At 48.9% G+C, this 24,752-nt stretch overlaps 1 protein-coding gene across 2 annotated transcripts; it reads right to left on the bottom strand.

Annotated features, from left to right (window-relative positions):
* Positions 1–843: 843 nt before the first annotated feature.
* Positions 844–23,602, bottom strand: RAB5C (RAB5C, member RAS oncogene family). Of its 2 annotated transcripts, XM_012743242.2 has the most exons (6): positions 23,468–23,602; positions 5,206–5,459; positions 3,059–3,210; positions 2,674–2,796; positions 1,688–1,781; positions 844–1,175 (listed from the first exon to the last, which is right to left on the bottom strand). In XM_012743242.2, the coding sequence occupies exons 2-6, from the start codon at positions 5,369–5,371 to the stop codon at positions 1,060–1,062; spliced, it is 651 nt and encodes a 216-aa protein (XP_012598696.1). In that variant the 5' UTR covers positions 5,372–5,459; positions 23,468–23,602; the 3' UTR covers positions 844–1,059. The 2 variants fall into 2 exon arrangements, with proteins under 2 accessions (XP_012598696.1, XP_075850681.1); XM_075994566.1 differs by lacking the exon at positions 23,468–23,602.
* Positions 23,603–24,752: the final 1,150 nt, after the last annotated feature.

The raw sequence follows: 24,752 nt of genomic DNA on the forward strand, positions 1-24,752 counted from the left end.
AGGGGGTGGTGGAGGAACAATTACAAGACCCTCAACTTCAAACCTGCTCAGCCCAGGTCAGTCTGGCCCCACCCCCACCCCATTAAAGCTGCTAACAGTAAGGGCCTCTTTCTCTTGGTTACCATGACCACCAGCATCCCCTCACATTAGGGAGGGAAGCTTTTGTTTAAAAAGATTCAGTGGTTCATTTTAAATTAACTTCAACTAGAGAGGACATGGTCTGATAAAGACAGAGAAAGACAAGGAAGACAAGTGTGAGGTCGATTGATCGGCTGACTATATTGACAAGATACTGATTGGTTACATGTTGAAGAAAACATACAATACAAAATACAGAAAAAGTTGGTTCCATCCCCTCCCACTCCCCCCTTCCCCACCCCCCCCAATACTCATATCATCGTGATTTGGTCAGAACAGGGCTCAGAGCCAGAGGTCAGGGTGACCGAGGGTGGAGGGATTGTGGGCAATGGGTTTGTGGCTGTCACAATAATGCTGTGGTGATGCTGTGGCTTCTCTCCCAGCTGGGAGTCAGGGGTGGGGAGGGGACAGCAGCCTGGTGACGGCCAGCTGAGAGAAGAGCTGCCTATCCCTTCCCCAGCCCCAAGGCCTGCCCACTGCCCAAAACCAAGACCACTCCAAACTAGGTGAGGATGCCAGTGCTCCTGCTGAGTCTGCCATTCAGCAAGAGGGAAAAGGAAGGGTAACTGCTCCATCCCCTGCCCCCATATACAAGGGTGGGGGGAACATGAGCATGTGGCTACTACCAGCAAAGGAAAAGTGGGGGAGCAGTAGAAAGGGGAAGAAGTGGGAAGAGCAGAAGATCATATATATTAAAAAAGTGACTTAAGACTTAAAATTGAATTAGTATTTGTACAGAAAGGTGCAGGTGGAATAACTCACTCCGGCCTATGATCAAAATTATATGGAGAAATCATGGTGGACCCCTCCCTCTGCCCCCCCAGTGGTGGCCCGAGTCGTCGTTAAGTGCGATTGGTTAGAGTGGATTCCAGTCGGGTCATTCAGGCGGAGGAGGCGGGAGCAGTGGGCAGGCGAGGGGGTTCAGTTGCTGCAGCACTGGCTCCGGCTGGCTGGGTTGTTCTCCTGGAGGTCCACTCCTCGGTTCCGGCCTGGAGCACCAGCTGCATTCTGGGGCTCATTCTTGGGAAGCTTCTTAGCTGTTTAGAAGAAGAGGGAAAAAATACACTTGTGGGGGTACCCAATATTCTCTCCCAATTCCACTGGAGCAGAATCTGGCCTGTGCTACCCAATCAGTGATCACTAACATACTGAGGGCTTCTAATGTGCCAGGTACATTCTGAGTGTTTCAGGAAACTGAGGCAGAGAGGTTAAATAAACTGCCCAAGACCACAGAGCCAGAATTTAAACCTGGGCAGGATAACTCCAGAGCCAGTGAGCTAAAAAAAAAAAAACTCCTAGGAAGTGCGTAAGGGATGGTGATGGTAGGCTCTGAAACGGGTGGCAAGCTAAAGGGTAAGCGTGAAATGTTGAGAGTTTGGCCCAGGCATTAGGAACTGCTGGGGTGAACTACCCACATCTGGGAGTCAGAGGAAGAAACCAATTTTATCAGAATGTTGAAAATGGTGAAGATACTGCACAGACCCACTACAGAACAGCAGATAGGTGACACGTCCTTGGTCATAGTGGGGAGGGGAAAAGGGCAACTTACCTATTGCCATGAAAATTTCATTCACATTCATTGCAGTCTTTGCTGATGTCTCCATGAACAGCAAACTGTTGTCGTCTGCATAGGCTTGCGCTTCCTGATTCGGATGGAGGTGAGAAAGAGGGTGGGAAGGGCAAAGTTGTCGGGGCGGGGCCCAGGATAAAACCCTTCTCTGTTCACAGTGTCTTACACACAACAAAGACCAGCTGGACAAACGCAGGGGTTTTCAGACCTAAGGCCCCCCACTCACACACACTACCTCTCGGCTCACAAACACCAGCCAATGTCTTACTTAGGCTTCCCTAGGTCCACTCTGCCTTCTTCTTCAAAATCACTAGGCTAGGAAATACTTCTAGAAAATTTCCCTACAAATACACTTGCATATTTGGACAAAAGTATGTGGATATTTACTGTAGCACTGTTTTCAGTCTGTTGCTATTACAAACAATCTAGAAGTCCAGCAATTAGTGACTGGTAAAAAATGGTGAATTATAATATGCAGTGTGTACACATACTCTCATCTATGTAAAGACAGAGATTCATAAACATGTGCCTATTTCTGGGAAGCCAAAAAACTATGGGGTTTCTTCCAGGCTTAAAGATGTCAAAAAAAAGATAAAGTATGGGGAACTTAGGGGTAGAGAGGCTGAGTTTCTAGATTAGGAGACTTAAATTTCATTCTATATACGTTCTTATAGTGTTTAAATTTTACTATGTGCATGTATTACAGGAAAAAAATATTTGTTTTTCAATAAGTTTAATGAAAAAGTCAGTTTATAAGAAAAATTAAGCAGAAGCTTCACTGTCCATGTACACACACATACCCCCACTGCTGGGGAACAAGGGAGAGGCAAGTGACAGCCCTTTTAGACCCGTTCTTGAGTCATGAGAGGACAGGAGATGGAAGTCCCCTGCTGTCACCCAGTGTGGCCCAGGGAGCTGGGTGGAGCCGGCTTGCTCCTTGCCCCCAAGTCTGGCCATCTCCCCACCTGGAATTCCACAGCTCTCTTGGTGGCCAGGTCCGCCTTGTTACCCGCGAGCGCAATGACGATGTTGGGGCTGGCCTGCCGCTGTAACTCCTTCACCCAGTTCTTGGCCCGTGCAAATGTATCCTGAGGAGACAGGGCCAGATGTCAAAGGGACAGAGGAGGCACCCTGCCCAGGGACACTCACTAGAGAAGCTGGAGCTGGCACAGGCAGAGTAAAAACACTGTCACCCAAAGATTCTGGTGAAATGTCCCCAAATAATAGAGAAGACCTGCCCACACCCCACCCAGGAACAGAGGGTGGAGAGGCCTGAAATCAGGGCTTTGAGAACCCACTGCCAGGGCCTTCGAGAAGATGAGGGGCAGAGAGAGAAGGGAAGATCTTTACTGTGTTGGTGATGTCATAGACCACGATGGCAGCTTGGGCCCCCCGGTAGTACATGGGGGCCAGGCTGTGATACCGCTCCTGTCCAGCTGTGTCCCAGATCTCAAACTTGACCGTTGTGTCGTCCAAGCAGACAGTCTGTGTGAGGAAGGCCGCTGGAAGACAGAAGGCTGTGTCAGCAGGCAGGGACGAGCTAGAAGCCACCCCCACAACTTTCCTCTACTGCTTCCAGGCTCTGGCACTTAGAAGCTTGCTGCTGAGATGGACACAGAAAAGCCCTCAACCCAGCAGTGTAGGCAGAAGATAAGGTCTTACTATACAGCCTAGGTTGGTCTTGAACTCCCAGAAGCAATCCTCCCGCCTTAGCATCCCTAGTAGCTCGGACTACAGGTATGTGACACCATGCCCAGCTTCTTTTTTTTCCTTTACAGAGGTATAATTGAGTTAGAGTTTGTACTTTTATGTACATGTCTAGGGTACCAGGACTGCATAGGCCTTACAGCCCTAGCCCAGACAAGCCTGCTGTACTGGGCCATGTCAGGAATACTCCCAGAGGAGGAGTGCAGCAAGGGCCAGGAGGGGGAAAGCCCAGGGGAAACTGGACTCGAGGCACAGAAGGGTGAGCAACCCCATCCTCCTCTTCCTCCTCCTCCCACCACTCAGAAAGAACAGTCCAGATGAAGATCTCTCTAGTCCTTTAGTTTGCTCCAGCCCAGGGGTGTCACTGACCTTCGGTTTCCTGAGGACATTCTCACACGCTTAGCTATGCTGGGGAAGTACACACTGTTCCACTGCCAGGCTCAGCCCGGGTGGCCGGCTTCCCAATTGCCACTGCCATCTCCAGTCACTCTGGGTAGCCACCACCCCCAGCTTTGACCCACACCCATGCCTGTTTGGCCACCCTGTGGCCTGACTTGCTGGGAGCACAGTGACGCTATGTTAGGGAACACAGGGCACTTGTGCGTATGTTTCAGAGGAGGAGTCCTGGAGCTAGGAGACAGGTGGAGTCCCTTTTACCCTCACGGCTACATGGTAAAGCTACTCTCCTTGGCTGGGTGTAATGGCTCACGCCTGTAATCCTAGCTCTCTGGGAGACCAAGGCGGGCGGATCGCTCAAGGTCAGGAGTTCGAAACTAGTCTGAGCAAGAGGGAGACCCCATCTCTACTATAAAATAGAAAGAAATTAATTAGCCAACTAATATATATAGAAAAAAAATTAGCCGGGCATGGTGGCGCATGCCTGTAGTCCCAGCTACTCCGAAGGCAGAGGCAGGAGGATTGCTTGAGCCTAGGAGTTTGAGGTTGCTGTGAGCTAGGCTGATGCCACGGCACTCACTCTAGCCTGGGCAACAAAGTGAGACTGTCTCAAAAAAAAAAAAAAAAAAAAAAAGCTACTCTCCTTGTGTGCCCTCCCCTGCCTCATGGAGGGGCCTGGGGTACCGCCTCACTTCCCCTCTCCAGCTCTTGACCCCAGCACTAAGGAGGCAGCAGGGACACTGCTGACACGGCCCATTTTGTTTCCAGCTGCCTGGAAACCTCCTACCAACCAAGAGAGTAGAGAAAGGATGACTCAAGGCCAAGGCCAAGGTTGGCCCTGGTCTCTCGAGGTTTGTACTGGCCGCTGAGGCAGAGGGCTGAGTCTAGACCCTTATTCACATCCTAAATGCTGACCACTGGAAATCAACAACAGGCTCTGTGCTCCAGAAAGGGTGAAGGTCAGCTTCAGAAATGCCAGCCTATCACCCCACTGTGACTCACCAGGCCACTCCCCCTTCTGGAAGCAGGAGAGGTCAGGGCGTATGGTATGTACTGTCCCTTACAGTAAGAAGGACCCTCAGAGATCTAGAGCCAGCCTCTCCTTCCCCAAGGCCAGGTCAGAGGAAAGGTTTTAGTCAAGGGCATACAAATAAAGAGGCAGAGCCAGGATGGGGAGCCCGTTTTCAACTCCCAGCTAATTCTTACCAGCAACGCTTACTGGGCCTCTGACACAGACACCAGCTGCTGGAGTCAATTCCAGGGCCCAGACAAGGATGAGGTGCTGCTGCCCCAGGTGTATTTAGTGTCTGTGGGCAGGCAGCTTCCCCTCTCCTTAAGGTCAAGGCATTTCTCTGGCATCCCTGGGCCATTCCAACTCCCTCTTGCCCACTCACCTCCAATTGTGCTCTCCTGGTACTCATGGAATTGTCCCTTGACGAAGCGGAGGACGAGGCTGGATTTGCCCACCGCAGACTCCCCCAGCAGAACCAGCTTAAACTGACAGATCTTGTTCCCAGCAGCTGGTCCGTTGGGTCGTGCTGCGCCTCCCCGACCCGCCATTGCCCGTCCAGCTGTAGAGGTACCAGAGAGCGTGGGGGCGGGGCCGGTGCTATGCAAAGAGGCACTTAGTGGGGAGGGGGACCTCCAACTGCAAGAGAGAAATGAGAAGGACTGGGTTAGTTCAGAGACTGTTGCCCAGCCAGGCCTCCTTAGAAAACAGGTTTATCCCTGTGGCCTGCCTGATGGCCTGGCTGACTGCCTCCCGTCACTTCATGCCCTGCCCTCCACCCCCAGAGGTTAGGAGAAGAGCCTTCACTAGGCTGTACTAGGTATCTACTGATTCTACAACCATCTGAGTGGTAAGAGGGCTTCCAACTTCAGACTCATGGTTCTGAGCAAACACATTGACTTTCTGATCTCAAATATGTACATTCACCTACAACTGAACACACACAGGAGAGGCATGGATACACACCAGCCTGGCGACAGCTAAGTCAACAGGCTTTTTGGGCTACAGGATAAAAAAAAAAAAAGCTCGGGAAGACATTATGACTTAGGTCAACAAACAATGAACTTGCAGTCTGGTAGAGCTGGCCTCTACAAAGCCACAGTGGGTGGTGAGGCAGACTAGGGTACAGGGAGTCCTGGTGCAAAGCTCCTCAGATAAGGTGCCTGGCCAACCTTGTGGGTCCTCAAGGAATAGGGCCTGGCCAGCGCAAGCCGTTATCAAAATAGCCACTTTTCAGGAGGACTGCTGGACCCCAGGAGTTTGAGGGTGCAGTGAGCTATGATGACGCCACTGTACTCTAGCCTAGGTAACAGAGCGAGACCTAGTCTCAAAAAAAAAAAAAAAAGCCATCTTTCTCCTGCCACTTCCAGAAGGACTGAGCGACTTGCTCAGTCTCAGGCTGGGCTGTGCACCTCTGTGCATCAGAGCACGGCTCCCTCTCTCTTCCTGAGCCTCTTCCCCAGTTCTCTCATGTTTGATGGGCCAGAAGTCTCACACACATTAAAAACCAAAACACACACAAAAAACAAACATACACCAAAGTCAGCTCTGCCGGCAGCCAGAACAGCTGCCAACTTTCCCTTTTAAATACAGACCTCAGTTCCATTCTCTACTGGCAGAGGCGGGGGTGACGGAGAGACAGAATCAGGGGGAGGTGTCGGGGCAGAAGCAAACATGGGACACCAAGACCTACACCCCCAGCAGAGGGTGTTCCAGCCCCAACATCTTGAGTCACTCAGTGGGTGATAGCTTCGAAGGCTCGAGCTTTTGTTGTTGTTGTTGTTTGTATGTTTTGGAACTGCAAATAAGGATGAGGAGCCCATCTCTAGAAGTCTCCGGAAGATTTATACCAAAAGATACCAGAACACACAGAATGTTTTACAAACAAGTACCGTGAGTAGGTATCAAGTACTGAACGCTCTGTTCAGTGTCTGAACCCAGTGAGGAAAGAAAAGGTTTTTATTAGACTGCTCTTCGCATAATGGAGTCTAAGATGCCAGGGAGAGCCCGGCCTGCCCATGAGCGAGGGGACTGCATTCCCTTAGTCAAGGGACAGGGGAGTGAAGGAACAGGGGGTGTTTGTGGGAAGCAAATGGTCTAGGCTTATGCAAGAAGCTGACAGCAAAGGGCTTGCTTTGTTCAGCCTCAAATCGTTTTCCACATCCAAGTTCTCCCAGCAACTTGTTTAAAAAGTGAGCTTCAGGAAGAATGATTCACTCACCAGGAACAACAGTTTCCTTTCTGGACAGCACCAAAGGAAAAGAGGTTTGAAATGGGGCCCACCTCTTCCCCAAAAGTATAAGGAAGGAAGTATGGGGGGGATCTCAATTAGTAACCAGAAATGCCATGTAAATATGTCACAGTTATGCCATGTCACTACTTCATAGTTTAAGGTGCTTGCTCATTTCACCCCAGTCCGTGAGGTGAAGTCTGTGCTTTCTGCTTTTTAGAGACGCCTTCCTCACACTGCCTATGTCCGTACCAGGAACTCAAAGAGTGCTTACCAAATGCAATCATCTCCTTTAAGCTTTACAACAACCTCCCATTTTTCAGATAAATAAAACTTGACACTTAGGTACTAAATCCTCTGCTTAGGGCCACCCAGCATATAGGTGACAGACCCAGGAACACTGCTATCCTCTCTGCTGTGGGAGAATAGTGGAGGCAATGCTGCCCCTCCGTGTTTAATTTTGGGTTGCTGGGTGAGTGAGACTCTCTTTTTGAGGCAGCAGCTTTGCTGGGCTGGCCCAGCAAGGGCTGGCTCCTGCGACAGTCACAGTGATCTTGCAGTCCCTGAGTACTCTCAACAGTGGGAGGAGCCGCCAGAGCCAGGCAGGGTGACAGCGACAGAGGGGAAACCACAGTGGAATTACAAGTTGGTGATTACCATGAATCCACGTGACATGCAATCTTGGCTGCGTGACAGAGAGTAGCTGGGGCACTAGAGGAGGAGGTAAGAACGGGTAGGGAGGGGGGACAATCTAGGCCTGGATTCCAGAACACCAAAGCAGCTGGTGGTAAGGGTTACTGGGCTGGGAAGTATCCAGCACCTGCCAAGTCAAGAAAAATAGAGGCAGATCTAAGTCTTGTCCCTACCAAACCAATGGGTTTCCAAACCTGCTCAGATAGAATCTAATTTTCTTAACAAGCCAGAAGGGGAGACAAACGGCTCTTACGCAGTAGTTCTCAACCTTGCACATCAGAGAAGGACTCTTGTCTGTACATCAAAGTCATCTGTGCAGCCAGCCCCTGGAGATTCGCATTAAGGTTTGGAGCAGGGCCCAGTATCTACAGGTGTCACTGAAGCACAGTCAGGGCTAGAGAATCGGGCACAGACCAAATGAGCACAGGCACAGGCTTTGGACACCACAGGCATAGGCTTTGGACACCACAGGTGTTGACTGTGTCTTGCCACTTCTGGGTGACCTCGTAGAAGCCACCTGAGTTGAGCCTTAGTGTTATCATCACTAAAATGGGGTGCACCAGGGTTAATGACAGTGTTGGCCAAGTGTCTCTCATGCACAATGCTGAATAAACAGTAGCTAATAGTATTAACATGATTGTTTATAATACTTACTCTAAGACTATTGGCAAATAGACCCTGGCCAGCCCAATGAACCAAGACAGCCTCTACCCGGCACAAACTGGCTGGTGACATGTTCTGCCTGATCACTAGTCCTGACTTCCAGAGGTACCTGAGCAGGCACACGCAGCACTTTTTACGGTCTGCTGCCTCATGGTTTTCCTGGCCCTGCTTAGTGATCACATGAGCAGAGGTGTCCAACCTTTCCAGGCAATAAAGCGCCGACAAAGCCAATTTTGCCATGAAAAGTACACACAGATATATGGGGGTGTCTAAGACAGGTGAAGGCCAGACCCGGCGCCCCTTATGCCCTCCCCTCCCAAGACTGGGAAGCAAAAGACGTACCCCTGGCAGGTCGTAAGGTGAATTCACTCGATGAGCTGTCCTGTCTCCCGGGGGTGGTACTCTTGACTGGGAATCTCTTCTCCTGAACCAGTGGTAAAAATTATCCACTGGTGCAGTTAGGTGATGGGATTATAACCAAAAATGGCATAGTAAAAAATCTTTGAGACAAAAATCAAATTTTCCTTAAGAGCTAAAGTTAGAGTCAAAGTTTCCTCTAAGATAAAGAATAGCGATCGGGCGCGGTGGCTCACACCTGTAATCCTAGCAATCTGGGAGGCCAAGGCGGGCGGATTGCTCGAGGTCAGGAGTTCGAAACAAGCCTGAGCAACAGCGAGACCCCGTCTCTACTATAAATAGAAATAAATCAATTGGCCAACTAATATATATAGAAAAAATTAGCCGGGCATGGTGGCGCATGCCTGTAGTCCCAGCTACTCGGGAGGCTGAGGCAGACGGATTGCTTGAGCCCAGAAGTTTGAGGTTGCTGTGAGCTAGGCCGATGCCACGGCACTCACTCTAGCCTGGGCAACAAAGTGAGACTCTGTCTCAAAAAAAAAAAAAAAAAAAAGAATAGGCCAAAGACTCTTTGCCACAAGGGTCATGGCCATGGTAAAGCTTTAGACCCTGTGCAAAACACTCTCCTGGCCATGACCCACTCCTGCCCTTCCAATCAGACCCTAGTTTGTTCAGAGGCCACTGAAAATGGGCACCAGGTCCTAACCTTGTATCTTCCACAGAAAGAGGGGGAGAATGCAAGGACTTGGGGGCACCTTGTTTGGTGTGCCTGTTCCCACAATGCACATGATAGGTAGAAGAGATCCAAGGCCCTTCAACACCCTGCTGGGCACAGACAGAAAAGAGAAAGAGGCTGGGCATGGTGGCTCATGCCTGTAATCCTAGCACTCTGGGAAGCTGAGACGGGCAGATCGTTTGAGCTCAGGAGTTCGAGACCTGCCTGAGCAAGAGCGGGACCCCCGTCTCTACTAAAAATAGAAACAAATTAGCTGGACAACTAAAACATATAGAAAAAATTAGCCAGGAATGGTGGCGCATGCCTGTAGTCCCAGCTGCTTGAGAGGCTGAGGCAGACGCCACAGCACTCTAGCCTGGGGAACAGAGTGAGACTCTGTCTCAAAAAGAAAAATGAGGGAACTAAAAACACTATTAAAAAAAGAAAAGAAAAGAAAAAGAAAAAAGGACACTGCTCTTCCTTGTTCTGGGGTTCCCTCTGCTCTGGACACAACAGGTCAGTGGGTCTCAAACTCTTTCTCATCAGAATTGCCTGGGGTGTTTAGACAATAACTCTGACCAAATGAATTAGAATCTCTCCAGAAACCAATGTTTCAAATATAAGTTCCCCAAGTGATTATAAGCAGCCGATCAAAGCACGAGAGCTACAGTTGACACAGCAAGCAGAAAGAAATCCAAGAGACAAAAAGGCAGCCCAGATCAGCGCTGTCACATCATAACACAAGTGGATCAGATGGGAGGGCGCTTCTCCAGGACCCCAGGTACTGCAACAGTGTCACCCCACCCCCCTCCATTTGAGATTTTCATCTTTCTCTTCTCTAATCTGTGAAGCTACCCACTTCATATTTTTTGTCCTTCTTGGTAAAAGGGTGAGCAATTCCAGCTGATGAGTGTCTCTTGTGCTTCCTGTTTGCTTTAGAGACTTCCTCTCGCTGAGAGTCCCGGCACAGCCTGGATAGTGAGCTGATCAGGGAAACCAATCAGACTGTTGACCAGAGGGTAGGTGATTAGCAGGGTGGCCAGAAAACCAAGTGACCCCGCCCAGCGTCCCTGAAGGTGGCTCTACCCAGTGACTCTTCAGCTGTACTTCACTACGGAAAAAGGCATTCCTGAATATTTAACACCACTAAGAATCAGGCAAGAGAAGGCAGGAGCTTAAACAGAGGGAAACAAGGGACACAGGAGGACAGGCAATTAAGTTCCAAGGCTAAAGTGGAAGACATATTTTTAAAAAGCCAAATGAAGCCAAGGTTTTGCAAATGCTTCACAGGCTCAGATTAGTTGGGGAGATGATTTACCCACAGACTCAAGAACACAGCCATTCCTCAAAGGGAAAAACCACCACTGCTGGTATACAAGAACAGAGGATAGACTCACAGCAGGACTCCCCAGGCTTCTAGCTGGTAGCAGACCCAGAGGAGAGAAGAATCTGAAGCAACACAAGCCATGAGCCACACGAGGTACCCACACACCTTCCCCAGCATGACCAGCAGGTTAGGACTTGGGAGGCTGAACTGTGTCTGGATCAAGCCTGGCTCCACCGTTTATTAGCTGTGTGACCTTGGCCAAGTCACACAAACGATCACTATCAGCTTCAGTTCCTTATCTAAAAAATGTCACCATTTAATACTAATTGCACAGGACTGTAGTAAAAGTTAAATAATGTTGAGAGTGTACAGCACAACATTAGGCTGAAGGTAAGGTTCTGACAAGTGGCAGGTTTGTTATACCAGAGGCTAGCTAACTAGCTGTGACTAGCTGAATGTGAGAGCTCAACAGGGCCTTACAGACCTGATCCTATTCTTGACAGCTATAGAGAAGGAAATGAAAGTGAGGCGAAGTGACCTGCCCAGAGTCACACAGCCAGTTGGTGGCAGAGCCCAACCCTGCCCAAGACTCACAACTCAAACAAGGCTCCCCTATCAGAAACACAAAGAAAAACCCAAGAATAACGTCATTACATCTACTAAGAATAATGGGGGCTGCAACCTTCTATGGATGCTTTAATAAAATATGGCTTGGCTTTTAGCTGGGGAAAATTAGTTTTCTATCAACCTAAAAAAGGCATGCTGCTGGATGGAAAAGTTTTATATCTTGATTTGGCAGATAAAGCACACAGATATAAACAAATGTAAATACCCATCAAAGACCAGCTGGGCACAGTGGCTCTTGCTTGTAATCCCAGCACTTTTGGAGGCTGAGGTGGAAAGATCCCTAAGGGCAAGAGTTCAACACCAGCCTGGGTGACAGTGAGATCCTGTCTCTACAAAAATAATTTTACAAAAATTAACTGGTCATGGTGGGGCACACCTATAGTCCCAGCTACTAGGGAGGCTGAGGTAAGAGGATCACTTGAGCCCAGGAATTCAAGGTTACAGTGAGCTATGATTGGGCCACTGCATCCCAGCCTAGATGACACAAGACCCTGTCTTAAAAAAACCAAAAATCCATTGAGCTGTACACTTAAGATTTGTAAACTTTATTAAACCTGGAGAGTGTGACAGAGTAAGCTTCACCCTGGAAGCCAGAGCTCAACAGCTCAGGTTGAGATTTGGTTAGGACTCTGATGGGGTGTGTTGGGCCAGGGCTGGGGCTCCTTATTCCACAAGTAAGCAGGATGCTTAGGAGAGGTGGCAGCAGGGGGGAGGAAGGAGGAGCTTCCTTTCCACAGCCATGGGAGGATGACTCCCTTTCCAGGGGAAAGTAAAATAAACAAACCATCCCAGAGGGAAACTCAGAGTGAGCTGGGTCCTCTACCATGAGGACAAGCCCTTGAATCTGCAGGAGTACCCAATTCCCTTACCTGGGATTGGTTCCATTTCATTCCCCTTTCAATGACGAGACTTCTGAAGCCGAGTGCCTATACTTCCACAGTGAGGCCCCAGTGGAGTTCACCAGAGCCCCAGGTGTGGCCACCAACTCCACTCATGCCTGCGAAGGGAGCCAGTGTGCAGGGGCACCAAAGGCTTAGCCTGGACACACATTACCAGGTGGTCCTTCACCATGCACTGTCCACGCTCAGCCTGGAACTTTGCCAGGAGTCAGCCAGGACAGAGCATAGCTGGCCCATGCTGCCTGTTCCCCTGTGCAGTAAGGCCTGCTGTGTCACTCAGAGCAGATGACAAGCCAAGTCAGGTAGAAGACACCCTTGAGGGACAGACTCCCAGCTTCCCAGGACCCTCCCCCAGGAAGACCATGAAATCCTTCTGCTTGAGCTGCCTTCCCATCCCTTGACAGCAGATGGGCTCCTCGGAGAGGCCTGGAGAGGAAGAAAGCACTGGATGGAGGCCTCCAGTGCCTGTTCCCTCCTGTGCCCACAGGGAGGAAGACTGCTAGGGGTGGGAGGACATCTCCATGTATCTGCTGACACAGCGTGGTCAGTGTGGTCTGCCCGTACTGTCCACAGAAAGGCCCCAGGATTCACAAGCAAATCCAGAATTCTCAGTTATCGGCTCTGCTGGCCAACAGAGAAGTTAGTGGGCTGGGAGGCAGAGTGGTGGGGAAGGCCCAGACAGGGGACTGCCAGTAGCTGCGCCAAGCAGGGCTTATCTTGCCCAATGAATGTAAGAGGAACTGGGGGGCCAGGGCCCTAACGCTGACATTCCAGAGAGACTATTCTCCCTAAGAAGGCCTGGCCTCCAACTCAGCCCACCTCAGTCAGTAAGGTTGGCACATTCTCTGCCCCTATCCAGGGCTGCTTTTTAAGAAGCCTCCAGTAAGAGCTCAACTTGAAATTCAGAACTTTCTGCAGCCCAAATCCACACACGTATCCAGCCACATGGCATAGTGAGGATGACAACATGGACATGGGGTAGCTCACACTCCACCACTCAGCTCTTCACCTGCCAATGCCAGGTGGGATCCTAGGAAGAGAGTCAGCCAAAACAAAGGTTCTTCCCTGTCCCCAGCCTACACGTGCTGGTGTCCCAGGATGGGGCAGGAGTCACATGGAAGCCAGTCTGGACTCATACAGGTTCCATAATCCTTGCAACTACCCTGCATTTGTTGTGCTCTTGCAGTTACTATTTACTGAGGACATTTCTAACTGGAATCTCATCAATGCAGGGCTTCCCCTCTATCTCAGGAGGGGCTCTGCAGGGGCCAGGAGTGCCAACCAGGATAGTTGCCACTTCTGCTGCTGCCCCAGGCCCAGAAAGATTCCAGGAACCTCTGGCTGAACGTCAGGATGGTCAGCACCTGCTCATCCAACTACTCACACCAACTGCCACCTCTCACAAGCCCTTCCTGTCTTTGCAAATGACAAAAAACAAAAGAAATCCAGTTTAAATTACTGCCCTGGTTGTCTTGCCTTCAGCTCCCAACCAGGGAGCAGAGGTCACGTTTTTGAGAGGAAAGCAGGGGAAAAGAGAATCAGGTATCAGATACCAGCAAACAAAATTCCTCCTGCTCAACACCACACACACACTGCGGTCAGAGGCTGCCCAACTAACTAGAACAAAGTCAAAGTTCTCACTGTGAGAGCTGAGGGACAGTGGCTGTCCTCAGAAGCCTGGCTGCCAAAGAATAATATTATAAACAGACTAATTTTTGCTGGACAAACTATAGAATGGTGCCAGGTAAAGAGATGAAACAATCAATGGGTCCAAACAAGTTGTAATGAGTGAATCACGTCTGCTTTCATGGCCCCAAATTTTCATAAGACTATTGTAGGTGACAAGAGGTTGGAGAACTTGGGGGACTGAGGGGTGGGAGTGAGAAAGCAAGAGAAACTAAGAGCACTGTTGCGGATGGAAAGGACCACATTACTAAATTCTCAAAGGCTGGACTATGGGTTTCCTTTCTGTTAACTGCACACAACATCAAGCCTGACACACAGTAACTACTGTGTGTCATAAGTATGGTGAACTGAGCATCTGATATAGGTACTGCCCGGCCTGCTTGGGCTTGGCAAAAGAATGGAGTAGTCGAGGGCTTAAATATGCATCCACCTGCCAGGGGGTTCAGATTCCCCAACAGAGCCCTAGGCCAGCCAAGGAGCTGCCTCACTCCCCCAGGTAGGACTTCGTAGGTCCCTACTGCACAGGGGTTAAGAGCACAAGTCAGAAAACTTCAGCTCAAGTCCTGGAGCCACTACTTACTAGGGTGGCCTTATGTTGTGTCACTGAACCCATTTCCTTACGTGCAAAATGGAGAGACTAGTACCACCTGTATCCCAGGGCTGTTGGGAAGATGATACATGTAAGACTTAGCAAAGGGCCTGGCTCACAGAAGCACTCAGTAAATGCTTATGGGACAAGGAAGCCCCTGCTCTGAAAGTCCCTGTAAGGGGAGTGCACTCCTCAATCCAAACATACAGACACCATTCTTGCATTCCTTTTACCTCCATGTCCCTGGACCCTATTCTTCACACCCCTCATTTAGAGAGAATGCTGGTAGGATGTCTTTTGTCTGTTTCCTAGAAGAGTGATCCCCAACCTTTTTGGCACCAGGGACTGTTTTCATGGAAGACAATTTTTCCACGGACCAGGGAAGGGGGGATGGTTTCAGGATGATTCAAGCGCATTACATCTATTGTGCACTTTATTTCTATTATTATTACATTGTAACATATAATAATTATACAGCTCACCATGGGTTGGGGACCCCTGTCCTAAAAGATGCCCAATGTCCTGGGCGACCCCAACACCGCAACCTTGTATTCTCTGGAGACTGGCTCCCAAACCACAAGAATGGGCAGACCCACCATCCAATAAATCAGCCTTGAGCGGTAGCCGCAACCAGGCAAACCATAACCCCTATTTAAAAAGCTCCAAAACACAAAGTATCTTAAAGACCAAATACCCTTCCTATCATCTCAAAGCCTCTTTCAGGAAAGGGAAGAAGCAGTTCAGTTATGGAGAGGGGGTAGGGACAGGAATAGGGCAGCTGACAAAGAAACCAGAGTTCCTTTTAAACCCCAGCTGAAAATGCTAGAGGTTTGGAAATTGGCGTCATTAATCACCACGGCTATCTGAGCAGCTCAGACAGCAATTTGATGACTAGGAGAGCAGCCAGGGTTAGGGAGGCCACCCACACCCTCCTCCACCCCTGGGACGCCTCTGCCAGAGCCACCTGCAGGGGACACACATGGAGCTATGAATAGAAGGCAAGAGGCTTGTAAACCAACTCCTATTAAGATCCCAAGTTAGTGTTTCTAGCAGGGCTCAAGTTACACATTTTCAGAAAGATGACAGTATAACGGAAGGATTTAAGCTATTCAATGATGCAGGATCACAGCTCAAAGTGACAGCCTGCCCCGAGGCTGCCCTGAGCCACAAATCCTGCACAAACCCTCCCCAAAGGGGCAGTTTGTTTTTGAATGGCAGCAAAAGATGCTGGCCTGACCATGTGGAATCTCCTATGAGACTCAGAGTCCAGGAAAGTTTGGCTGGAGAATTTAACACCTGAAATATACAATAATTATGTACATACACCTCATCTTCCTGAACACCTCATCTTCCTAACTGGATGGTAAATTCCAAAGTAAACACTAAATCTAACCATTTTTTGGACTAGTCACAGTGTAAGGCAAGGGTAGAAGTACGAATGAGTGAGTAGAGGGGCAACAGCCAGCTACTGGGATCAACTCCTAGGACTAGAGTTGATTCTCACAGTATAAATTCCCCAGGTACATCTCCACCTTACCCAACTCTGGAGTCTTCAGGAACTATGACTAACCATCAAGAGAAGAAACAACTTGACCCATCCACATAACTCCATGTCAACATACTTGAAAGAAAAAGTTTGCTAAAAAGGCAGTGGTCTTGGAGAGCCAGCTGAACCTAGGACTGGGGCATCTTGTAGTGCCAAAAAGTAAGGAAGTGCTCAAAAAATAAAACCAAAAAACCTCACAATGACCAGGGTAGGTCAAAGAGAGCTGAAAGAGCAGCCAATGACCAAAGCTGAAACAATCTGTGCAACAAAATAAAGTAGTATTGGATTATAAACCAAAGTGTCAAATAAATATCCATGAGTTCATACAGATATAAATAACTGGACGAATAAATGAGGGAGAATTGACAAATCTCTTATGTAGAAGAATTTAATAATTCACATAGATACTCCGTCCTCAAGGAGGGGAGCATAACTCACTACTCCTTAAGTGTGGGCTACACACAGTGACTTCCTTCCAAAGGATGCAGTATGAAAAGGGGAGGGGGCAGAACAACTTTACAGCAAAGAAAGCTGACAAACATCATCTCAGCCATGTGATCAAGGTTGACATTAACCATAAGTCATGTTATCATGTTGATTTTATGCATCCTTGATATGATACGATGAGAGTAGCATTTTACCTTTGTGGTCTTCCTCCCAACAACTCCTAACCCCTAGTCATGAGAAAAACATTGGGTAAATCCCAATTGAGGGACACTCTATAAAATACTCGAGCAGGCCAGGCACTGTGACTCACACCTGTAATCCTAGTACTTTAGGAGGCTGAGGTGGGAGGATCGCTTGAGGCCAGGAATTCAAGACCAGCCTGGGTAAAAGCAAGACCCCCATCTGTACAAAGATGTAATACAAATTAGCCAGGCATGGTGGCTCACGCCTGCAGTCCGAGCTACGTGGGAGGCTGAGGCAGGAGGATCACTTGAGCCCAGGAGTTTGAGGTTGCAATGAGCTATGATGATGCAACTGCTCTCCAGCCTGGGAGACAGAGCAAGACCCTGTCTCAAAATAAATAAATAAATAATAAAACAAAATAAACAAAATACTCGACCAGTAGTCGTCAAAACCATCAAGGTCATCAAAAACAAAAAAAAAGTCTGAGAAACTGTCACAGCTAAGAGCAGCCTAAGGAGACATGAGGACTAAATGTAATGCAGCACCTTGGAAGAGAAAAAGGACATCAGGTAAAAAACCTAAGGAAATCTTAAGAGAGATGAACCTTATTGCAAAATATATACAAATATAAGATGTTAATAATAGGGGGAAACTGGGTGTGGGGATTTGTGAGAAAATATGTATTACCTTCAGTATTTTTCTCAAACTAATCTGAAGGAATAAGTTTATAAAAAAAAAAAAAAGCAGTGACTCATCTTGTGGCAAAATGAGATCCAAGGACTCCACTTATCGTCAACTTCCGTTCTTGAAGATAAGGTAACTTTACGTGGAGCTGGGCTGAGGGGTGTTGGGAAGGGGTGGTTGGGAGGCAGAGCAACAGTCTGTGGGCGAGCAGAGGATAATATCCAAACATGGCAGGCACAGGAGCAGGGGGTTTAAAGGCCACACCTGCGGAATACACGCCCCTCTCACCACCAGCCAGTCCAAACAGCTGTTGCTACTACTTTCTCAAGGCCACCCTCACTCAACGAGCCTTGTGCAGACACGCAGAAGAGCAGCCAGGGACAGAGTTAAATCACTTCCACTGATCCTTGCGCCAAGCACTGGCCTGGGGTCGGTGCCACCTCACCACACACAGTCGCAGAAGTTAAGCACGTTCTGCCTTGCCATGAGATGCACATGCTAGAGAAGCTGGTCCATAGGACTGTGGACAGCCAGAGCCATGCCCGCCTTCTCCTATTTAACCCTTCCCTGGATATGGAGATTTGGAGAGCTTTCCCCACTGGAAATTCAGTTTGTGACCTGCCATCTCCATCATCTGTACTGTAACATCCATTCTATTTACTTGTTTGCTCTCCTATTTGTCTGTAACTTTTTGGAGGCTGGACCAAAGGTATGGCTCAAGCTTTAGAATCAGATGGATGGAAGTCTGAATCCCAGGTTTACCACACCCAAGACGTGTGAGTTTAAGAAGAATGTGTTTGGGCCGGGCACGGTGGCTCACGCCTGTAATCCTAGCACTCTGGGAGGCCGAGGCGGGCGGATTGCTCGAGGTCGGGAGTTCGAAACCAGCCTGAGCGAGACCCCGTCTCTACTAAAAATAGAAAGAAATTAACTGCCCAGCTAAAAGTATATATACAAAAAATTAGCCGGGCATGGTGGTGCATGCCTGTAGTCCCAGCTACTTGGGAGGCTGAGGCAGGAGGATCGCTTGAGCCTAGGAGTTTGAGGTTGCTGTGAGCTAGGTTGATGCCACGGCACTCACTCTAGCCTGGGCAACAAAAGTGAGACTCTGTCTCAAAAAAAAAAAAAAGAAGAAGAATGTGTTTAAGGGAGAGGGCAGGCATTTGCTTCAAGCAGGTTTGAATATCTGTCCTTTCCTTTAACAACTTCAGTGGGGGGCCTACTACGCTATGGACTAAACATCTAGAGATAAAACAGGGCACAACTGTGCCCCTAAAGGGCTCATACACCAGGGAAGGAGGCAGACAACGAATAATGAAGATAGCAGCAAGATAAAGCCCACAGCCTACTTGGGGCAAAAGAAGGGTTCACAGAGGAGGTGACATTCAAACTGAACTTTGGGAGAAAAGTAGGGAGAAGAAGCTTCCAGGCAGGTGAAGTAAAGAGCATTCTAGGCAAAGTGAACAGCATACATTTATTTAATAGCCCAGAGTGGGTACAAGGAGAAGGTTGTATTTATTGCAGAGTGATACAAGCACAGACTTTCCATTCTAATCCCTACTCTGCACTTACAACATCATTCCTCACTACAACATGGAGATTAAACACGGTACCTGAGGTGGCTGTGAGGACTAAATGAGTCAATACATGCTAAGGGCTCTCAAAAGTACCTGGGACATGGTAGGCAAAGCTCAAAAAGTTTAGCCTTTATTTGTATTATTGTTTCTGTATATAGAAGATGGGGCCCTTTACTCTGAAAACTAATCTCTTATAATACCTAGTTATTAATGCAGAAGACTCCTTCAAAAACATTGAATGCTCATCAGCCAAGGTTCTTAAAAGCACTATTATCTGGGTTTTGCGATATCCTAGGTTTATAGATTCTACCTGAAGCAGTGCTTCTCAAATGGCCAAAAGTACCTCTAACTCAGGTCATAGGAGAGGAAATGCAAAACTCCAGGAGTCTGAGATTGAACCCAACGCAGCCTGCTATAATCCAAATATTGTCTAAGTTTCCTGTTTTAGCTTTAATTCATGCAAACTTTGCATTCCATCTATAATTGATTCAGGACTGTTTTAATATGAAAATGCTTACAACTGAGTATAGACTGAAGTCCTAGAAGATGCAAAGACCTCATTTAGTCTGTGGCTCTGAGAATCCCAGTGTGAGAAACACAGTTATAGCCTTAGCATTCTTCTCTGTAAAATGGGAATACAACCCACATGGATTCTGTTCAACATCTATGAAATGAGACAATATGTGAAACCATCAAGCATTACCAGGCATTGCAGCAGACATTTGGTACAAATGTTCAATCAGAATTCTTGGGTTGAGGCTGGGTGCGGTGGCTCACGCCTGTAATCCTAGCACTCTGGGAGGCCGAGGCGAGTGGATCATTTGAGCTCAGGAGTTCGAGACCAGCCTGAGCAAGAGCGAGACCCCCATCTCTACTAAAAATAGAAAGAAATTAGGTGGACAACTAAAAATATATATAGAAAAAAATCTAGCCGGGGTGGTGGCACATGCCTATAGTCCCAGCTACTCAGGGGGTTGAGGCAGAAGGATCGCTTGAGCCCAGGAGTTTGAGGTTGCTGTGAGCTGGGCTGATGCCACGGCACCCTAGCCCGGGCAACAGAGTGAGACTCTGTCTCAAAAAAACAAAAACAAGTAAACAAAAAAAAGAATCCTTGGGTTGAATTACAATGCACTTTCAAAACTCCATTTACCCACCAGAGGCAATTGCTATTTTGTGGGGATCTATTCTCTGCCAGGCACTGAACTAGCTCCTTTACCCTTTATTTCTACTTCTGCAGGATATTTAGTATCCCCATTTTACTGGAAGAAACAGAGGCTCAGCGAGGTCAAGTAACAAGCCCAAGGTCACACAACTGGTAAGTGGGAGAGTCCGGATGAGAACTCAGGGCCAACTGACTCCAAAGCTCTCATATCTCCCACCCCACCACACTGCCTCTTTGTTTACAAGAGTTAGAAGAAAAAGGTTCTAAGAAGTACTTGCTTGGTGGGGCTGAATTTAAATTTTTGAGCTTGCTCTGTTTCCATATAAATTCTTGTGATACGAACTCCAGGTGGAAAGCCACATTCTTCCCCCTTGCAAGCAGCAGGCAGCAACAAAGAGGAATCAGAGGGCTAATCAGAGGCGAGGCCAGCCTGCCCCTTTCGTTTTCTAGCCATCATGACTTTCAGGATCCCAAGAAATTAATGGTATGCAGATGTCAGCAAACTTCTGGGCCCTGAAGGGAACTGACTTGGGACTCCTGTCATGGTCCCGAGGCAGAGGAAAAGGGGGTTGAGACAGAAAATAGAAGGTTGGGTAGAGGTGGAGGAAGAAAACAGAAGCAGTGGAGGAATGCCAGAGATGAGGAAGGCTGAAGGGTTGAGTCCGCACTTGTGCCAATGCTTACTCAACCTTCATGTTCATTCATTTAAGAAACAGACCAGACCAATAGAGGGCCCACCATTAGAAAATATGAGGTCACATCTGACCCTAAATCCCAAGCTCTGACTCTACCACTTTCTAACTATACAATCTTAGGCAAGCTACTTAAGTTCCTTCAGCATCATCACTAAAGTGGGGATACAAATCTCACTATCCCCCAAGACACTTGTGGAAAATGCATATGAAAAGAATTCTGCAACTTTAAAATGATTTATAAAAATGAATTGTCAGCTGGGTGCGGTGGCTCACAGAGTGCCTGTATTCCTAGCACTCTGGGAGGCCAAGATGGAGGATTGCTTGAAGTCAGGAGTTCGAGACCAGCCTGAACAAGAGTGAGACCGTGTCTTTACAAAAAATAGAAAAATTAGCCAGGCATAGTGGCATGCATCTGTACTCCCAGCTACTTGGGAGGCTGAGGCAGGAGCATTGCTTAAGCCCAGGAGATTGAGTTTGCAGTGAGCTGATGACACCACTGCACTCTAGCTGGGGCAACAGAACAAGACTGTCTGAAAAAAAAAAAAAAAAAACTGTTATCACCCCTCTACTATATGACGGCCAACTAGTTGTGAGAGGCAAGAGTGGAGAGAGGAACAGTATGTTAGAGGAGGGGCTTCTGTCCCACACAGAGCCCTCCCTCTTTTTGCCAAGCAGTGTAAAACCTCTTCTTGGAGTTTATAATATCTGGATGCCAGAAGTAGCTACATTACCACCCAGAGCACTGATGCCTTTCTTGTTTCTCTGAAAGGGAGAGCTTCTCCTTCAAAAGTCTATTTCCGAGTCAGAGCTGGGAGAGCACATCCAGACAAAGCAAATATGGTCCCCTTGGATGGCTGGTCAGCCCCATCCCAGGACTTCTGAAGAGTGGCAAACAGTAGTCCACCCTAAAGAGGTAAGTCTGGTCAGAGACCAATGGCTGGTGAGCACTCAGGCCTCTCTGCCCTGCCCTTCAGAGGCACAGGCTGACCAGATTAGAGACTCTAGGTTGGCCGAAGTTTCCAATGAGTCCATACAAATATAAAGCTTGTGGTCCAGTTGTTGATTCTAATAAGGAAGGTTCTTTTTGTTGTCCAATAAAAAGTGAAATAAGGTCTGGTTCAAAAGATTGTAAGAATTAGACACCAGAAACTGTACAAAAGTATAAGAAGAGCTCAAGGCAAAATATTTCAGCACTTATAGTAGCATCTGAGGGTGGTAAGAGTGGCCTAGAACACTGAAGAGCTGCAGAAATTCCCAAGGATTGCATGGCTTTCCCTCCCTTCCTCCACTGAAGATAGCAAGGGTCAGTCGTGGCTTCAGAGTCAGGCTGTTCCTCATTAAGGTACAGTCTCCGGCCTGTACTTTGGCCACATAACAAAGAAACTTCCAGCTTTTGAAACAGCAGCTATTTCATATACCTAGGGCCCAAGCAATAGACAAGGATCATATGTCAAAATGGTTGAAGGAATGAATTTGTACTTTCTGGCATGTATGGGAATTCTTTGGAATACAAAAATTAGCACATTAATAATTCAAAGCTGCCACTGTGAACTTATTCCTCTGTTTTAAGTCTTTGCCCAGAAGGGATTGGAGACAGACCTGGTGTGTTGTGAACCTGTTGCTCAGGGTGCTGTATGTGCATGTGTTTGGGGGTGGGAAAGAGCTGGCCCTTCAATTCTGGACTCGTCATTTTTGGTCTTATTCTCCTCTTTATAGACCAGCAGACAGCAGTCCCTGGAGGAGCAGTCCCTCTAAGGCAGCTTGGAACCACTCACGTGCTCTGGAAAGGACAGAGCTGAGCCTGGAGCAAGGGGGGAGGAGGAGGGGAGAGACAAGATAATGAATGGGCAGATCCACCCTGATCTATGATCTGTAGCTAGGATTGAGCAAATCTCAGCTAAATTCTTCAGAAGCAGGAAGAGATACACACTTAGAGAAAAACATAACTAGAGGACTGGCTTGGGGGAGACGGGGCAAGACAAGACGACAGTTCATTCCTAATAAGTGACCCAGATTTCAAACTCTGCTGAGGTCCTGGTTGGCTTTCTGGCTCGGAAAAAGAGAGGAAGTAAAGAGTTGTGGAAGCGCAAACACACTTAAGTGCTTGTGGAACGGTCTCACCCAGACCACCCCGCCCCCAAAGGAAATCAAGATATTCCTCTAAGGCTGGAGGGGACACCAGTTCTGAGGGACGGGGGAAAGAAAGTGACGACAGACAGCACTCACTGCCACCTCTAAAGGAGAAGGGGGACAGGTTCCTTCACACCCTGACAAAGATCCTCCAATTCTGGGAGCAGAGGCAAAGAAACTTAGGGTCCCTCTCTCCCACAACTGGACTAGACAGGCCAGAGGAGAACCATGGGGTTTTCTCCAAGGCTCACGAAAGGCAGGTAAGCGAAGAATCCCCCTCCCCCTTTTGGTCCGACGCCTGGGGAACCCCTTAAGAGGGGGCTACGGGTCGGGGGAGGGGTCAGTACCCCCTAAGCTGGAGTTGGGCGGAAGGAACGGCTGCCCTGGAGAGGCTTGAACGCAGGCGAGACACTGGGTCCCGAGCCACGCATACTCACGGCGGCTCCGGGGCGGCGGCGTTTCTTGGGGCCGGGTCTCGGGCAGGCTCCGCTTTTCTTCCCCCCGGCGGTGTCCCAGGCTCCGGCCTCCACTTCCGCCTTTCAGCCGCTCCGGATCCGGATCTCCACCTTCTCCCCGCCCCTCCATACTCCCGGGCGACTGACAGGGCAGAGAGACCAATGGGAGGCCAACTCTGCAAGTGACGCCAGTGGGGCGCGAGAGAGGAGGGAAGGCGCGCGCGAGGCACGGCGGGACTTGTAGTTCACAGCGCTGGGAGGAGCCGCCAGCTGCCTGGGACTCAGGCTTAGGGTGGAGCCGGCTGCCGGCGAGGCGGAGCTGCGCCAGGAACTTTTTAAGGCCAACCGAGCCTACCGCGCCAACCGCGTTACCGCGGGTTCCAGGTGCCCCGAGGGAAGGCGGGTAGCGGAGCGTCAGAAGAAGGCAGAGAACTCTGTGCGCAGAATTAGGAAAGGAAAAACATGGTGTGAATGAATATGCACAGGAGGCCGCGTGGACTGGCCCTGTGTACTCGCTAGCGCTAGCAGGAGAAGCCCCTGTCCGCACTTGCCGGTCAAGTCAGCTCTAGGAGCCGGAATGCTGGAGGCATTTGTGATGGGAAGGCGATGAAAGCGCTGTAGGAAGGGTTCTCTGGAGAATACTGGGTGAGATCAAAAGGAGAGCTTCTGCCACCGCCTCCTACTTTGCCTGGGCCCCTAAACACACCAGGACCACCTCTGTCTCTGTCTCCCCTCCTCCCAACCAGAGTCAGCTCTTCCTCAGGCGCCAAATACAGAGCTGGACAACCTATGCTTCTGCCCTCCTCCTTCGTAAATGTAAACTAAACCCCCACCCCCACCCTATACGGATCAGGACTATTTGTGTTTCTTCTGCTCCCCTCGATATGGATCAGAGCCACTTCTGCCCACCCCTATCTCCCAACACAGGCCAGTACCTCCTCTCTTTTGCATTTCACCCCCCCACACAAGGAAACTACTTAGAACCTTTACAGAATCAAAGATCACTGGACAGACAGCTGTGGCTATTGTGCCTCTGACTCTGGCCAACATCAGTTAAGCCTTGGAGCCTGAACTAGAGAAATGACCTATCTGGGACAACCTGCCACAAAAATGCTCACATCTGATTCCATTGGGTCACGAGGGTGCTTCTTTCTACAATATCCATAACCTCCCCTCCCCCTGGCAGTGATCCTCAGAGAACTGAAAGGCAAGAGGGAAGAGAGGGTCTGGGAGGGCAGAGGGGATGGGGCACAGTGGCATTCCTAGG

This window comes from Microcebus murinus, chromosome 18, assembly GCF_040939455.1.
Source record: "Microcebus murinus isolate Inina chromosome 18, M.murinus_Inina_mat1.0, whole genome shotgun sequence".
NCBI lineage: Eukaryota > Metazoa > Chordata > Mammalia > Primates > Cheirogaleidae > Microcebus > Microcebus murinus.